We start from the raw sequence: 18,157 nt of genomic DNA on the forward strand, positions 1-18,157 counted from the left end.
GACAATATGTCAGATGAAAGTGAAATTGTGTCTGACCTCATCACCAGGACATACAGCACATATTCCCAACCTAAAAAGTCATGTATGTATTATAACAGTATATATATCATGATATAAATCATAAAAAATTTCCTCTTTTTGAAATTGTAATTAACATTTACATGCAAAGATATTTCCGTTGTAAAAATGTTGTTTTTTTTTTTTTTTATTCTAATTGTTTATGAGGTTTATCTTTTATTCATCATGTGATGGACATTTTATTAGGTCACCTGAGACAAAGTCTCAAGTGACCTATTCTAATCCCCTTTTGTCCGTCGTCGTGCGTCGTCCGTCGTCCGTCGTGCGTCGTCCGTCATCCGTCGTCCGTCCGTAAACAATTAACATTTTCAACTTCTTCTCCAAAACCCACCAACCAAATTCTATGAAATTTGGCAGGAAGCTTGTATGGCTAAAGGTCAACCAAAATTGTAAATTATATGGTCCCCACCCCCCAGGGGCCTGAGGGGCGGGGCCAAAAAGGGTCAAATTGACTAAAACTTCAAAAATCTTCTTCTCTACTCTCAGATATGCTGGAATCAAACACTCTTCATAGATGGAAGGGTCTTAAGGTGCTTTACCAAAATTGTAAATTTCATGACCCAGGGGTTTCACGTTTGCCCCTGGGGAGGGGCTAAACTTTACTATAGTTTATATAGGGAAATCACATTTTTTACTTTAATTTATTTTATTTCTATTGGAATTCATTCTAATTTTGTAAACATTGTCAGCATGGGATGACAGTTTGATAGCATGCACATGTTGGCCCTGACTGACCCCCAGGGGCTGATGGGCAGGGCTAAAAAGGGCCAAATTGACTAAAATTTCAAAAATCTTCTTCTCTTCTCTCAGATATGCTGCAATCAAACACTCTTCATAGATGGAAGGGTCTTAAGGTGTTTTACCAAAATTGTAAATTTCATGACCCAGGGGTTTCAAGTTTGCCCCTGGGGAGGGGCTAAACTTTACTATAGTTTATATAGGGAAATCATATTTTTTACTTTAATTTATTTTATTTCTATTGGGATTCATTCTAATTTTGTAAACATTGTCAGCATGAGATGACATTTTGATAGCATGCACATGTTGGCCCTGACTGACCCCCAGGGGCTGATGGGCGGGGCTTAAAAGGGCCAAATTGACTAAAACTTCAAAAATCTTCTTCTCTACTCTCAGATATGCTGGAATCAAACACTATTCATAGATGGAAGGGTCTTAAAGTGCTTTACCAAAATTGTAAATTTCATGACCCAGGGGTTTCACGTTTGCCCCTGGGGAGGGGCTAAACTTTACTATAGTTTATATAGGGAAATCACATTTTGACTTTAATTTATTTTATTTCTATTGGGATTCATTCTAATTTTATAAACATTGTCAGCATGGGATGACAGTTTGATGGCATGCACATGTTGGCCCTGACTGACCCCCAGGGGCTGATGGGCGGGGCTAAAAAGGGCCAAATTGACTTAAACTTCAAAAATCTTCTTCTCTACTCTCAGATATACTGGAATCAAATACACTTCATAGATAGCCGGGTTTGAAGGTTCTTTACCAAAATTGTGAATTTCAAGTCCCTAGGGTCTCAAGTTTGCCCCTGGGGTGGGGCTAAACTTTACTATAGTTTATATAGGGAAATCACATTTTTGACTGATTTGTTTTTGATTTCTATTGGAATTCATTCTGGTTAACATTTTTAGCATGGAATGAAAGTTTGATAATATGCATATGTTGGCCCTGACTGATGCCTAGGGGCTTGATGGGGGGGGGGGCAAAAGGGGTCAATTAAATAAACTGAAATATTTCAAATCTCAGGTGACCGTTAAGGCCCATGAGCCTCTTGTTTTTGATTATACCCACATCAGGACTATGTAATATGTCCTATATATATCACCAAAAAAAATGACAAACTTCAAGAATGATGTCGATAGCATTTTTTTCTGCAGTGTTTGCGAACATATCTTGATCAGTTAATATTAAAAAGAGGCTGTAAAATGATTCCTATCTTATAAGAGAGTCATGAGGAAACAGTCAAAATATTACACTTATTTTGTAAATTTAGTATGAAATTTTTTTTCTTTATTTTTCTTCTGCGTGAAGATCATTTTTGAATTGATTTCATAATCAATTTGTTCTTTTTAGCTTCTTGCTAGTTTTTTTTTTCAATTTCATACAAAAATGTTTAGGGATGTTGATCACATTTCTTATGTGTTAGGGAAACGGTTGGGAATCAAGTGGTCTGAAGATGGTGAGTATCAAAAACTCAAAATGGCAGTCACCTCAGTGCAGAAAGGAGACCATGTGATTCCCCAACATCATTTTAATTGAAATATACAATGTATATCTGAATTTTTTTTCTATTATTAGTTTTGTATAATCTTCAGTAATCTCACAGACTTAAGATTCCTTGGTATTCTTCAGTAATCTCATAGACTTAAGATTCCTTGGTAATCTTTAGTGGAGTATAATCATGCTTAAAAAATCATAGATAATTTTGGCCAAAGCTTATCTTAACACATGTCTTTATACAAGTGTGCCAGCTGTGTCAGAAAAGGGACTCTGTACAGGAATTTTGAAAATATCTTTGTTTTGGCTAAAATTAGGAAAGTACTGTAATGTATTTATACAGCGACTTTAAAATGATTTATAAACACTTGTTATATATATATATATGCTATAACAATCTGATTAGTTTCAAATAATCATTATCAGAATCACAGAGCAATTAACTGTTCTAATTTCATTAAATCAACATTTTCTTGTCTTTCTAAGTTAATAACTACTCATTACATTAAATAATACAAAGTGCCATTTTTATACAATGTAGCATAATTGGGCTAAAGGGAAAATATTTATCAAAATTTTGACAGTTCAGGGTTACCTTCATCAGATTTAATCAGTACCTGGCAAAATTGACTGAGCTTTACTATATTGATGTTACAACCTTGTACATTAAGACATGGTAGAGCTTTACTATATATTGATGTTACAACCTTGTACATTAAGACATGGTATTAGTGAACAATGATTCTATATATAGTATCTTAAATATGTAAATTACACTTGTAAATGTATGTAACTTTATTTAACTGAAGGCATTTATGGTCTTGAAATTTTGATTAATTCTTGCTGGGTTTGAATGCATGTACAGGTGCATGCTCACTCTTGTAGGACTGCCCTACTTGTCCGAGTGCTTGTGCCATGGTGAGGCAATTCTGTCATGTGGTGTCTGCCAAATTTTTCCTTTATTTCACTACTAGTCATGAACGACTCAATGGATTTTGACCAAGTTTGGTCTGAGGCATTCTTGGATGAAGGGGAACCAATTTTTTGTAAAACAGTGGGTCTGTTCCCACAGGCCTGAGCGGCAGTGCCCAATATGGAAAATATAAGAAAAATATTAAAATCATTCTTCTGTAGGAAAAGGAAAGGATTTGGTCCATATTGGAGTAAAGGGGAAATAGTCTTGTATACCTGGTACAAGCATGTACTTGTAAACAGTGGGTTTGGACGTCGAGCCCAATAGGGAAAAAGAGCAAATTCTTTGAAATCCTTTCTCTTGTGTAGAAATGTGTTTCTCAGTTTTCGATTATCATTGCATTTATATCCAGCTGAGCAATACAGGCCCTGTAGGTCTCTTGTCAAATTTGTGTATTCATTTTGATAAAATGTGATTTCATGTATATAATATAATGTAAATATATATATAAATATGTATTATGGTACTTAACTGTTTTGTGTTCTGGTTGTAAATCACAGATATCTGAATGGTTCAACAAATTATAGTTTGGAAATAAAATAATTAAAAAAAAACCAACTCTGCTTTATGTTATAAATCAAAGATTCTTAGCTAATATCATAGATGTACTGTATTACATTTTGAGATCTGAACAGTTGACAGAAGAAAATGACACAAGACTTGTTTCAAATCTATAATGTAGTCAAGTTCTATCGATTACATCCGAGCCAGAGCTTCCTCCGACAATGACACCAGATCTTTCTGACAGATACATGTCTCTAGGCTATAACAGACATCTGTCAGAATGTCTGAATAACAACCTTGTATCAAAGATTTTACCTGCTTCATCTTAGGCATAGAATTGGCTACATGTAACAGTTAAAAACAAAGGACAGAATTATTAAAGGGAGATAACTACCAATAATTTGGTAATACTTACTAAAACTTGATAGACTGATCTTGGTTTATGCTGGTTCATGTTACAGAGAGGAAGAAATATGTTTGAAAGAATGAGGAAAACACATCCCTAAATTTAATCATATTTCCCTGTCAAGTGCCATGATAGGAATTGGAACTGATCTCTAGCTTACTGGCAATGACGTATGGCTGTCACAAAAAAAAAAAAAAGAAAAAAAACAAGCCACACCTCAACCCATATATGGAAATGTAGACAAAGCCAGCTAGATTGTGTTGATTCATCATTATTCAGATTTTGTGTAAAAAAAAAAAATCTCCTTACTAGTCCTTTTTAAGAAATAAAAAAATCAACAAGATTTGAATTTTATCATTTAGGATTTTAGTATAGATAAATATACAAATAGAGAAGTTTATCTTCAATAGATACACATTTATATGTACACATATATACATGTCTTACAAGTTTATATACAGATGTACAATTCACATGCAGCAGTACACATTTATCAGTCAGAAAAAAAAAGAAATATTTCTCAAATTTTCAACAACAAAAAATTCGAGAACATTTTTTAAAACATGAAATTCCCTTTTTAAGTTTCAACATTATATTTGAAAATCATGTTTGGAATTTACTCAACAATTCATGTATATTCTTTTCTTTGCTCATTTTCATGACATTTAATATGCAATTATTTTACAATAGTATCAACATACTTAAATAATATGTTTGAAAGAATGATTTTCATTTCTAAAAGAAGCAAAATGTCACAAAATTTGTTTTCTGCTATGCATTAGTCCTTTCTAATGGACGAAATAACATTCATATTGCAATACCAAGCAAGTTTTAAACATGAAGAAATGCCATATTTTATCTTTCCAATCTAAGGACACTCAAAGAGATTTCATGATTAAACAATTCTTTACCCATGAATATATGAATGACAGTATCCAATCTCCTATATGCAGGCTTTGAGCATGCCAGTCAATATCGATGCAAAGTCACACCTTATTTCTCCATATTAACAACCTTTCTAAAATAAATTTGTCTGGTGAAAACAGTAACGAGGACATGCACGTCAATTAGGTGCTAATTGTAACTTCTTAAAGTCTTCTTGAAAGTGTGATTGGGAATATCTGCTCCACTTACAGGTATCACACTCAATATTTAGCTTGTTTTGTGAAGCCTAATCATTCTGCAGTCGATTCCTCTGTTGGTGCAGCTTCCTGTCCGGAGTTGTCTCCCTTTTCTTCATTTTCATTGCTGCCTACGGCATTACCATTAACATTGTCATTGGCCCCTTTTTCCTCTACGATCGTCTCCAGCTTTGGTTCTGTAGACGAATCTACCTCTACAGCTGAATCGGAAGTCCCTGTTGTGTTGCCTATTAATAAAAAACATTAGAAGTATTGGCATTGTTACAATTTTATGTTACGATTCATTATAAACCAAGAGTAATGGTGCCTTATGACAATCATCAGAACTATAGTATATCATGAATAGTATTTATTGAATAGTAAATGTAATCTAATGAAAGTAATTCAATACTCTGATGAAATAAAGGGCAATAACTCCCTGTAATATAATAAAAATTGCTGATATCAGTGTTACACAATGTGCCATCCCAAGAGATGAGTAAATGTATCCGTGTACTAACGTTGACTATTATAGGTGAAAGAGTGAGATGAATATTTAGACAAAATGATTTATTGTCATCAAAGGGCCACAACTCTGTAAATAATGGAACAAAAGTTCTAATTTCAGTATGGAATACTCTACTGTGTTAGGCACCCACAAGCTGAATTTAATTATGTATTTGCTCCAGACAAAACGAAGAGCTGCAGGATGGACTGACTGATTAACTGAGAAGGAAGAACTACAATCAAAGCCAGTAGGACAGACAGAGTAACAATCTTTGTACAGACTACTACATCATATCACTGAAAAATACCTCCAGTTCAGAAGAGTTCCACAGCAAGAAGCATCACATTTATAATTTTAACCAAAATCTTAGTGAATTGAGAAGTCTTAATCAGTGAGCCTACCTTCCTCTCCTGACTCAACTTTCTTTTCTTCTTCCTCTTTCTCAGATGCTGCAGCTTCCTCCTTGGGGTCAATAATGGTGACCTTGACCTCGCCTGGGGAAGGGGTTGGAGGTTTTGGTGGTGGGTACATTATTTCCTTCTCTGATATCAAGTCCTAAGAGAAAATTAAAAACAGGTTGATTAAATTACAGAAGGATGAAAATGTGAGACTTTAACATACCCACCACCTATGTCAGAAGATGACTGAATCTCGGCCATTCCTGGTGGAGCGGTGCACTTTTTTATTCCAAAACAGATGAGGGGAAAGCTTATTAAGCTCATTTAATGTACCAAACCCTTGATACCATTCATCAGCTGACCCCTTTGGGTACACATTGACATAATGAAATACATGAAAACTTTTTTTCTGGGAGCAATTATTTCAATGAAATGCATTGTGACTCATTGTAAATGTCTAAATTTGTTTCAGCCATCATTTGTTTTTATTTTATTTATTTCACAGATCATAAGTCAAATTTCCGTTTATATAATGATTGTCTTTATATTGATGATTTCCCTTACTAGAAATAATTGGTTGATGGAAACAGTCAGTGGAAAAACTCCACCAAACAAAGTTGTACTAATTTAGCATATCAAATATGAATTTGATTATTATTTCATAATTTATTAATTATATACAATAGAAATTGTTAATTATTGTTTTCCTTTGAGTTTGAAACATTTGGTAAATCAGTTCAAGCATTAAAATATATAATTTTATGTTTTCTAATACTTAAGTTACTTTTTCAGAGATTTCAAATGTAAATTTAAATTACATAACATAGGTAATTTGAAAGTTAATTCTGTTTCAATATACAATGTAAATATATATATATGTGTATACATATAAAATATCCCACCTGTACAGCGACCTTGAGTCTTTCTTTGACCTCGTCTGAGAGGTCAATGTCCTGCACGACATACCAGTAACCCTTAGGATGCATGGTTACCGGGAAGGAATAAACAAGTCCTGCCGGGACACCGTACCAACCTGACAAACAAAGGAGAAACATGTAAGTTCCAACAACAGCGGTCATCTCTCAAATCTTTATACAACATTATTTTGATCTGAATATGTTTGGGATTTCTGTTACACCTACAGATCTATGGTCACAGAGCTATTAATATATATCTTAATTATCAAACTTAATGTAATTGAACACAATATTTCTAATTAATACAGAAATTGTTGACATTCATGCAAGTTAACTGTGGTATGAAAATCATTAATCAGGATTTGAAAGCATCACAAGATAAGTATAAGAGATCATAGCTCGGCTCCTTCTCCACTTTCCAATTTTTTAAACAGGTGTCCTATAAAACATATATTGAGTACACTTATTCTATCTAGTCTACATCACCAAACCTCAGTGAAACACACATTAGACTTACTCTCGGAGCACCTTACATTCCACGAGTAAGACTTACCCTCAGAGCACCTTACATTTCCACATATTAGACTTACTCTCGGAGCGCCTAACATTTCCGCAAGTTAGACTTACCCTCAGAGCACCTTACATTTCCTCAAGTTAGACTTACCCTCGGTACTCCTAACACTTCCACGGTATGTTCGTTTACCCTCAGAGCTCCTGAAATTCCATACGTTTGACTTACTCTCGGTCCACCTGACATTTCCTCACATTAACACTTATTCTCAGAGCATCTAACATTTTATAGTTAGACTTACCTTCAGAGCTGTCAGCAGCTAATATTTCCACATGTTAAACTTACCCTTGGAGCACCTAGCATTTCACAGTTAGACTTACCCTCGGAGCTAACATATTTTCACACATTAATATTCTTACCCTCAAAATACATAGCATTTCGACATATTTGACTTACCATCAGAGCATACTGCTAGAGAGAAGGTCTGTCCACTTGGAGACCCGCTCCACCAGTGGCTCAGCATAGTGGATATAGCTGCTGCCTTTGACATGGATATTCCATGCTTCATCTCTCCCTCGATTGTAGCTCTCCTTGTCGTGACAAGTTCAAGGAAGTCCTTGGCAATCCATTGCTTGTCCCAGATCATCTCTTTTGTCGGTAAGGAGAAAGACGGCGGTCCCCAAACAGCCCCCTCGTAACCATGGACCTGACTGTTTTCAAGATCAATGTAGTATTCGCCACTGACATTGCCCCAGATTATTACATTCACGACACCGCTAGAATTGACCTTCAACTTCTCAGCAATCACAGCCTTCGTGTGGTTCTCCAGCATCCTGGACAATCCTGCAAAATTTTGACGGGGTATATCTGGGGCATTCTGAATCATCATAAACACATTAAAATTGACCGGTCCATCTCCAGTCAGGAGAACCTTCACATTCTTTCTGGCTACATCGTTTATAATTTTAGCATAACCAGAGAACAGATTTGAATTTCTTTTGTACCATGCATCCTTGCTTTCCTCTTCTTTCTTGATGACTTCATCCATGAGGATGATTGCACTACAGTTACTAAAAGCTTTACGCACATTTGTTTCGACTGTCACGTCTCTGAGAAGTCCATAGGCGAGGTCAATTGCCTCCATCTTAAATCCTTCCAACATTTCCGTTTTGTCATTTGCATCGTATAAATGGAGAGCCACTTCCTGCTTGCTGCCAAAAACATCCCCCTTGGCAATGGCATTCACCATGGCATAACACACAGGGCTTGAAGCTACAGTAATGCATACATGAAGAGGCTTACTCTGTGCTTTAATTTCCTTATCTTCCTCATCTAATTCTGTTTTGTATTTGTGGTTTTCTTTAGAAATTTTAAGCATATCAGAGCTAAGAAGTTCCGATTCCATCCCATAATATCCATTAGCATACTCCTGGAACTCATTGGCGCCGCCTATCAGGACACCTTTCCCGCCACGATCGATCAACTCCCTCCAAACTATTGGTGACTTCATGTGGGACCATCCACGCTCATTGCAAGTTGTCTTCAGCCATTTCTGTCATAAAAGAACACAATTTATTCACTTATTTCGAATGCAACATTGATCAGTAAAAGGTCAGAGAGGTTCCTGCTGTGTGAGTCAGTGCCTTTATAAAGTTAAACAAATTCAATGCATGGTTTTTTTTCATGAATGCTAGTGTTGGATTCTATTTATCATATATTTCAGTAAACTCTCAAATTTATTTTCAATGATGATCTTTTGTGCAGCAAATGGTCTCTGATAAATATATATACAATAACATAACAATACTTTAACATTTTGTGAATTTCCAACATAATAGAAAATTTAGTTTGCACTACACTATGAAAATTAAGATATACACTAGATATTTTAATGTTATAACTTAGTGTTGAAATGGAAACAGAAAATTCCAGAATGAAATTATTTGTCATTGACATGTTTGCATGTTAGCAAAGAGCTTCAGAAATGATGACTGATGTTGATTGATATGTGAATCACAATCTCACCTCCCATTCACCATTCTGTTTCACAATTTTGTGGAGCTTAAAGTCTGGGAGGTTTCTCGCTAATTTGTCTCCAAGGAGCTCACATCGGGCATAGTATGGACAGCCAGCTTTCCCTGGAATTGATAAGAAAACATGAGCACAAATATAGACAGCAGTGAAAGCAACAAATTATTCTTTGACAAAAATGAATTCTCTGCAGTGTATGATTCATATATCTGAAGTGATGCTTTAATGAAAACCACTGTCATGCCATTTAGACAAGAAGACAATCTTATGGATGGAATGAAATGAAGGCAGGGATTATAGATGGTAGCGTATGGGTATTCGTTGTATGTAAGTGGAGAATATAAGGTAATCTTACTAGCTCAGGCAAGCAGGAATTTCTCTTTAAATAAGTGGTAGGATATCTACTCGGGTAGATGGACAGTGTATTTTTCATTACTCCTTCTTATTATGATTTGGTACCGTTTACCAATCAAAATTAAACTACATATATTCATTATAGGATATTAAGAGGCTTCCTCGAAGACTTTGGGAAGAGAGTAGTGTAAAAGTGGAAAGTACATGTCACTATCTCAGTCTAGTGGGGAGAATTCCTTTAGTCTATTAGTAGGGTGTATGTTAGAGGGAGAGTTCGCTAGTTTTTCGTTACTCCTTCCCATTACAAATACAGGCATAGAGTCTAATATCAGCATTGAAGTGCAAAATGTAAGAAAAAGTAACGTTAAAATTTATGATAACTCAGATAAACTCGTTTGATTCAATATTTAGGTTTCTAAAACAGCTGTGACATCTTTCGTTCCGACACATAAATAAGCACAGACCGGACAGAAATGAAATCGTCTTATTGCACAGGCGTCTGAAGTTCTGACAGTAAACTGAGATATAATACCATATAAAAAATAAGAGTATCTACTATTTTTTTATAGTAGATACTCTTATTTTTTATATGGTATTATATCTCAGTTTACTGTCAGAACTTCAGACGACTGTGCTTATTGATAACAAACATCACCCTACGCTGTACTAACACGAACAAAGTCAAAGAGACGGTAATATAAGTAGTGGAACTCAGTCTTATTCAAATATTGCCCTACAGAAGTCTATCATCAGTCTTAAATATAGTAGAAACAGAGAAATGTCAATGAGTTTCGTACCCGCAATGACCACCTTCGCCATCTTGTTTTGTCGTTGCCAGGCATACTATCGGGACACTTCGATTTTTCGTTTTCGTCCAATGAAGAAATCCGAGGTACCTCAAATGACGACCCTAGTATAAACTAAATAAAAACCGTAAGCGAGCTCTGCGACCCGGGATTCAGATTTATTCCCCAGTATAAAAAAAAACACCAATAAAAATGAAAATACAATATTAAGCAATCAGAATTTTAATATTTAATCCAAATCTACCTGATAGATAATATATGAACTACATTTGAAGTTCAATATTCATACAATTTCATAACGCTCCCTCGCACTCTGTAGACTACTGTTGGCCATAAATGCGAGAAAAAATATTCGTTTGCTAATGCCAAGAGCTATTAATTTAACTGAATTCCAATAAATCACAAGGACCATACTATTGTGGTAGTTCATGTCAAAATATCAGTTAAAATACAATATGGCCAAAATTGGTCAATATAACTATATTGATATAAAACGACTTCTTCTAGTGATACAAAATTGGAAATTAGTATAGAACTAGGTCTCTGATTGAACAAATGGTGGGGCTGACCCCCTGTAGGCCTGAGGGGCGGGGCCCAAAGGGGTCTATTTGGCTGAATTGATGTAAACACAACTTCTTCTCTGAAACTAAGGTATGGAAATTGCTCATATTTGACTGGAAGCATCCTTATGGGTTAGGGATTCAAAATTATAGAAATGGTGGGGCTGACGGGGGCCAAAAGGGGTCCATTTGGCAATATTGATATTAATCACTTCTTCTATGGGACTAAGCAATGTATGACATTGATATTTCAGTGGTAACATCCCGGGGTTTGGGGTCTTTCTCTAGCCTTGAAGACTAATTTCTTTTGTTTTATCTTTGAAACCATTCAGATCACCCCATAATCATATTAGTCTTGCTAGGCATCAAGAGATGTACACAATCCTGATGTAAAAAAAATAGACCCATGGATTCTTTCCCCACCCCAAAGGACTTATATTTTCTTTAAATGCAATCATGTTGAATCCTGACTTTGTTTCTGGGTTATATCTTTGAAGCAGTTCAGATCCCCACAGCATAATCACACATCAACATAAACATTAGTTTGACGTTTGATCAAATTGTTAGATTGATGAACGGTCAAATCTACATCAGAAAGGGTATGGTTTTTTCATGATTTTCAGATATGTTGTGCAAGCTGTCATTTTTGCTAAGGAGAATATGAACAGAAAATGGTTACGTGATCTTTTCAGTTTTCATATTATTAGCTCACCGGTTACGAGTAACCGAGAGCTAATGCTGTCACCCCGGCGTCGGCGTCCCACCCCTACTTTAAGGTTTTTGGGATCAGTTTTTGGAAAGCTTCTAAGTCCAAAAGTATACACCTCACACCTTTCTAATTTGGTTTATACATTCATTAGAGGTCTAGGAGTAATGCTATGGCAAAAGCATGCAGAACAAAATTGTGATTTTGTCGCATTTTACCATTTTGTGGACTTAACTTTTTAGCACCAAAATCCAGTTTAAAATGTTTTGGGTAAGTCCAAAAGTATGCACCTAACACCCTTCTAACTTGGTTTATGCATTCATTAGGTGTCCAGGAGTGATGTTATGGCAAAATCATGCCGAAAAAAATTGTGATTTTTTTGGCATTTTACCATTTAATGGACTTAATTTGTTTGGCACAAAAACCCTCTTTAAAGATTTTGGGGGTAAGTTTTGGAAAGCTTGTAAGTCCACACCCTTCTTATTTGGTTTATACATCCATTAGAGGTCTAGGAGCGATATTATGTGACATACAATTTCAAAATGACATGCTTATGCATACATAAAGAATGAATGCATAGTGTGTTTGCTGGCGCCGGTGAGCTTTAGCAATCATTGATTTACAAGTTACATGAATTGGGAAATCATTCAATATGGACTTTGAAACAGTTCCAAATCAGCACCACAGGCCAACTTGCAAGGTTAATAAATTTCACTGTAGGAAAACAAAACCTCTTATTTAAGAAAATTTAATACAATGTCATATTTCAATGTATTTATTCCAAGTTAGTATTTATATCAATGATTATCTTTTGTCTTAATAATGCAATCAATTAAAGCCAATATGTTAAATATTTGAATGCCTTTTAGCAATATTCAATCATGGTGCATTATTTCTTTGAGGCAATATATAGTTCCTATATTGATTTTTTTTGTCTAATCTGTGTTATACATTGACTGGTTTAATTGCAATCTGGTCAATCACCTAAAACCCATTAATATCCAAGATTTAATTGTTACAATTCAAAGTAGATCCAGTAAGCAATTTTGCTTATTTTCTTGGCCCTGATTAGGACGAAAAATGCTTTTTCCCAAAGGTTTATTATGTTCGGATTAAACCCTAACTTGACTGGACTATCTTAATGTAATACAACATTACTTTATTACGTTTAAAGATGAGTTACTGTGCATTTTTTTCACTTGAAAATACAATTAGAAGCTGAAACTTTAGCAGTATTGTAATAGCATAACGTTTCTAACTTCGGGTATTGTATACAACTATACAACGACCTTTTGTTTTAAATTGGTCATAGACTTGGACATAAAGTTACAGAGACGCGTCTGTAAGATTTGTCTCCCCTAGACTGGGCGAGAAGATCGCCCACAATGCATCACGTTCTTTTTGACGAAACAAAGATGGCAGCCTCCACTGAGAAACGTGGACCTGAAGAAAACATATTCGAAATGCCTCCAAATGTTTGTTTAGAAGCAGATCAGCAAGTCGAATTTGAAAACAAAGTAAAGAACATCAAAGCAAAGGTAACATAACCCACAAAGTATCTGTTATCTTTCCGTTTTCGAAAATCCGATCGGACTGATGTCAGCTGTCGAACATTTTCGACACAAAACGTGTCGCAGAATTTGGAATTGTTCATGTAGGGATGTACCCTGGCCGAATACTTGGCGCACCTTTTCGTTATAATGTCTATTGTCTGTTTGAATCCATGTGATTAGCCCGAGTTTCCGCTAGCCCTGACCCCAGACTTGAACAGGAAATTGCACTGTGATAAGGGAGAACTAGATCATTATCTGATCAGACTGGGGAAAACCACCAACTTCGGTATCATACGCAAATTTAAACTTGCCTATTATATATACACCAAATGAGGTAAAGCTTTGTTACTAAAAAATCTAAGAACGCGGTTTTATTATGCACTCAATCTCAAAGTTAAGTACCGATCATGCGTAAGACCAACATAAAAGCACATATTGCTCCCAGTGAAGTTGTTTCAGTTGGCAATTGAGACATTGAAGGACTAATTGAGAATGCCTTGACTTGAACATTGTTCAATGTGTCTGGTGTACTAGACCAGACATTTATATGTCAAAATGTCCAAGTGTACTATGTCGGACTAGAGGAAATATAGGGCAACGTATTGATATTATTACTCATGATTAGCTTTTGAGGCTAGCTGCTATAGCTAGTGGACATATAAGTAAATAAATATGTCTGGTAGCTATATAGTTGAATGAATACATTCTTTCCCTAAAATTCTTAGATATAATTGATTTGGATTTTGCAATCGAAAAATTCCTTAAATCCTAATTATAGTATACTGCATGATGATTAGTAAGTGGTTAAACGATTCAGTCACCGATGCATCAATGTATTGAATCGCAGAGTGGTACATCAATGCATCGTCTATCCTTGATTTGTATCGCGATACTTGAAAGTTTGTAGTTATCTCCATTGACCAACGTTAGCTTACGTTTTGTAGTAAACAACATGGACTAGCTTACGTTTTGTAGTAAACAACATGGCTGACAATTTGCAAGGCTGTTCCAGCAGCCTATAAAGCTGCCTGTTTGAGTTCTTCCAAATCCAAATTATATAAATCCAAGAATGCTTTGTGGGAAACAGACAAAACATATGTTTTTTTAACACCTGTAGACAAAGACTCAAATATTCCAGAAATACCACAAACACAAACATGACTACTGTACATTGCCCATGGAATACCAGATATCTGATAGGTCTTCAGCTTCTCGTATATCATGATACGTGTCATATTGTGACCCCTGTATCGCGATATGAATCGTAACGCTACCCATCTTTAAGCTTGCGATACACAACTCTACTGATGATGGAATCACAATGAAACTTGTACATTGCAAATATCAAGCTTAGATTCATAGGAGGCAGTTTCTACAATACAGCACATGTACAACTGTAATTGATTAGTCAGCACCCAAGTTTATTGTTCATGTTTCCATTACAGGACCACAGTAAGGCCCCCAGAGGAGTTATCTACCTTGGACACATTCCTCGTGGGTTTTATGAGCCACAGATGAAGAGTTTCTTTCAACAGTTTGGTTCGGTTACACGCCTCAAACTCTCCAGGAGCAAAAAGGTATCACAGAGTTTTGAATTACAAGTTAAATTGTATTTATTTGAAGAAAAAAACAACTCTAGACTTTTCAAAAGCATTTAAGTATTATCAGCCAATTGCAACCATCTTTCAAGTTATCATCTTTGTTTGCCTAATGAAATGGCCACCATGAATCACTTTTTGACATCTTTGATTTTGTTATGGTTAATTCTCAAAAAGTAATTATTTGATGGACAAATTGTTTTGAAATAGTGAACAAACTGTGAAATTGCCTTGATTTTGTACTGGCACATACTGTTACAGTGTAGTTTTTAATAAAAGAATTGGCTTTAGATTCATGGTCAATTTTTTTTTTCAAGACAGGATACCAGTTGTGGCTGTTGTGATGACATTCAACTAAAAACAAATAAATCTTGCTTGTTTTTAAATACTGCACAGTTCATAATTTGGATATGTAAATTTAATGCAAAATTTCTCGTTACAGACAGGACACAGCAAAGGATACGCCTTTGTGGAGTTTTTATACGAAGATGTAGCAAAAATTGTTGCAGAAACAATGAATAACTACCTCATGTTTGAAAGACTTCTGAAATGTAAGTTAACCTTTCAAGTGATGACTGTAGGTATGCTATGTATGAATGTCCTTTCATCTTATTTATAATCTTCCCATACAATGGGATTCTTTTGTCAGGTGTATGTATACACTGTAGATTAATAACTGCCAGGGTACTTCCTTGCGTTTGTGATATTCTGTCCATATATATAGTGACAAGATTTTGATTGAAGCATAATTTGTCAAACACTATACAATATTCTGGTTAAGCTTATTTACATGTATCAGTTTAAGGCCTTTGAGATATCCATTTCAGATTTTTAACTCGGCCTATATGTCAGAGCATTTATGTTTTATAGATTAATGAAATTAATGTTAAAATTTAGTATTGTCCAACAGACTTTTTATTGAGATTGCAATTTTAAAATTGATGCAAAATATAAAAAAAAAAAAATGCTTGTAAAATATGTAAAATTCAGATAAGATATACATATACATTTGTAGTATATTGTTCAAAGGGAATTTACATTTGTAGTATGGTATTGAATGGGAAATAACATTTGTAGTACAATATTCCACGAAAAATAATTTGTAGTACAAGGTTCAATAGAAAATGAAGTTGTAATGCGATATTCAATGAGAAACAATATTCATAGTACGATATTCTATGGGAAAATACATTTGTAGTACATTGTTCAAAAAGATAATACATTTGTAGTACATTGTTCAAAAAGATAATACATTTGTAGTACATTGTTCAAAGGGAAAAAAAATTTGTAGTAAAATATTCTATGGGAAAATACATTTGTAGTATAATGTTCAACAGAAGATACAGTTGTAGTACAATATTCAATGGGAAACAACATTTGTAGTACAATTTTTTATAGGAAAATACATTTGCAGTATGGTATATATGTATTCAATGAGAAAAGTATACAGAAGATTTGAAGTTCAGTAGCAGCATAAACCTTTCTCATTACAGGCGAGTTTATTCCAAGTGAAAGAGTACATCAAGATACCTTCAAAGGGGCACGTAAGCGTGTTGTGCCATTTCAGAGCAGAAGGAAGGATGCAAATGTCTACAATAAAATCAAATGTAAAAAAGATCAGCTGAAGAGTATGAAGAAATTCATGTCCAAAAATAACAAAAAGGCAGAGAAGCTCAAAGCTCTAGGAATAGAGTTTAAATTTGCTGGCATGGTAAGTAAATATACATAACTTTCTGTCAATTAATAAAGATAAAAAGATTGTAGGAAACTTTGATAGACTTAGAGATTTTCGCTGGAGATGAAGGGGAGGAACCTAACAACAGACCAATTTTCAGTAATTTTTTGTAAGATTATTTTTTAGGTCATCTGACCAGAGCACTGTGTTTCGTCCGCCATTTCTATCCAAATTTTTTTTTGCAATCCAAAACACTCTCTCAAGACAGACTACTTTTTCAACACAATCCATTAGACTTGCACAAGTTCTAGTAACTGTAGAATTGTACTTCTTTAAATTATTAAGGAAAAAATATATGTTAACTGAAATATAAAGATTTAATCTTGCTTTGGTCGATTTCATGGGGTAATGAATTGATGATTAAAGTTTTCACAAGAGCAAGTCAATTCATCACACTATGAAATCCACTAAAGCAAGATTCAATCCTTAAATGAACTTTGTGCCACATAATATGTGATGTTATGTTGTCTTTTGTTTAACTTGTAGGATCAGCTCAAGGAAGAATCCGAGGTGCTTGCAGTGCAAGTGAAAAAAAATCATGAAAGAAATCGAGACAGGAAGCTGATAAGAGAAGAATTTGAACGAAGAGCAAAAGAAGCATTGATGACACAAATAAAGGAGAAACGAGCCAAGAACAAGGCACGCATTATAAAAAACAAGGAAGAACTCAAAGCATCAAAGCAATCAGAGTCTAGTTCAAACCAGACTGCTGAACAGGGAAATAACGTTGAAATGATTGAAACACCGGATAAGTCTGAAGCGTCTGTCAAGTTGATGCCTAAAAAGGGTGTGAATTCCAAGACTAAAAAGTCAGGAAAATCAAAGACAAAAATGGCTTTAAGATCAGAACCAGAAAATGCAGACAAATCTTTACTTGTTGGAGATAGTGAAGATGAGGAGATCAGTTTTAAGACACCCCCAAATGCTATTAGGGTTTCAAAACGAAAGTTAGCACAGTCCATGCCTCCAAAATTAACACGGGCTAGAGGAGGCGGTGAGGAATCAACTCCGGTGACCACAGGAAAAAGACAGAAAAAGACTGTGACAACTGATTCTAAATCTCCCGCACGATCTTCTTCCTCAGTGAAAAAAAATAAATCCAAGCGCAAGTCTCTGTAATGATCAGGCTGACCATTAAATCTTTGTTTAAAGGAAAA

The 18,157-nt window shown here is 35.0% G+C and overlaps 2 protein-coding genes across 2 annotated transcripts; one reads left to right on the plus strand and one right to left on the minus strand.

Annotated features, from left to right (window-relative positions):
* Positions 1-4,545: 4,545 nt before the first annotated feature.
* LOC117322416 (putative malate dehydrogenase 1B) lies at positions 4,546-10,932 on the minus strand. The gene is made up of 6 exons (XM_033877320.1): positions 10,840-10,932; positions 9,683-9,795; positions 8,114-9,209; positions 7,132-7,262; positions 6,233-6,386; positions 4,546-5,571 (listed from the first exon to the last, which is right to left on the minus strand). Exons 1-6 carry the CDS (start codon positions 10,859-10,861, stop codon positions 5,378-5,380), a joined length of 1,710 nt encoding a protein of 569 aa, XP_033733211.1. The 5' UTR covers positions 10,862-10,932; the 3' UTR covers positions 4,546-5,377.
* Positions 10,933-13,510: 2,578 nt separating this feature from the next.
* LOC117322417 (MKI67 FHA domain-interacting nucleolar phosphoprotein-like) lies at positions 13,511-18,157 on the plus strand. Its single transcript, XM_033877322.1, has 5 exons — positions 13,511-13,652; positions 15,113-15,244; positions 15,708-15,816; positions 16,759-16,976; positions 17,487-18,157. The coding sequence occupies exons 1-5, from the start codon at positions 13,530-13,532 to the stop codon at positions 18,117-18,119; spliced, it is 1,215 nt and encodes a 404-aa protein (XP_033733213.1). The 5' UTR covers positions 13,511-13,529; the 3' UTR covers positions 18,120-18,157.

The sequence above is a fragment of the Pecten maximus genome, chromosome 2 (genome assembly GCF_902652985.1).
Source record: "Pecten maximus chromosome 2, xPecMax1.1, whole genome shotgun sequence".
Lineage (NCBI taxonomy): Eukaryota > Metazoa > Mollusca > Bivalvia > Pectinida > Pectinidae > Pecten > Pecten maximus.

Bases quoted from the DNA above. Each gene is read 5' to 3' on its own strand.
- LOC117322416 (XM_033877320.1), bottom strand. From the start codon at position 10,861: ATGGCGAAGGTGGTCATTGCGG. The intron at 6,387-7,131 runs GTGGGATATTTT...ATTTTCTCTTAG, and splicing joins GACTCAAGGTCGCTGTACAG to GACTTGATATCAGAGAAGGA. The intron at 5,572-6,232 runs GTAGGCTCACTG...TTTTATTAATAG, and splicing joins AGTTGAGTCAGGAGAGGAAG to GCAACACAACAGGGACTTCC.
- LOC117322417 (XM_033877322.1), top strand. From the start codon at position 13,530: ATGGCAGCCTCCACTGAGAAACGTGGACCTGAAGAAAACATATTCGAA. The intron at 13,653-15,112 runs GTAACATAACCC...TTTCCATTACAG, and splicing joins TAAAGAACATCAAAGCAAAG to GACCACAGTAAGGCCCCCAG. The intron at 16,977-17,486 runs GTAAGTAAATAT...TTTAACTTGTAG, and splicing joins AGTTTAAATTTGCTGGCATG to GATCAGCTCAAGGAAGAATC.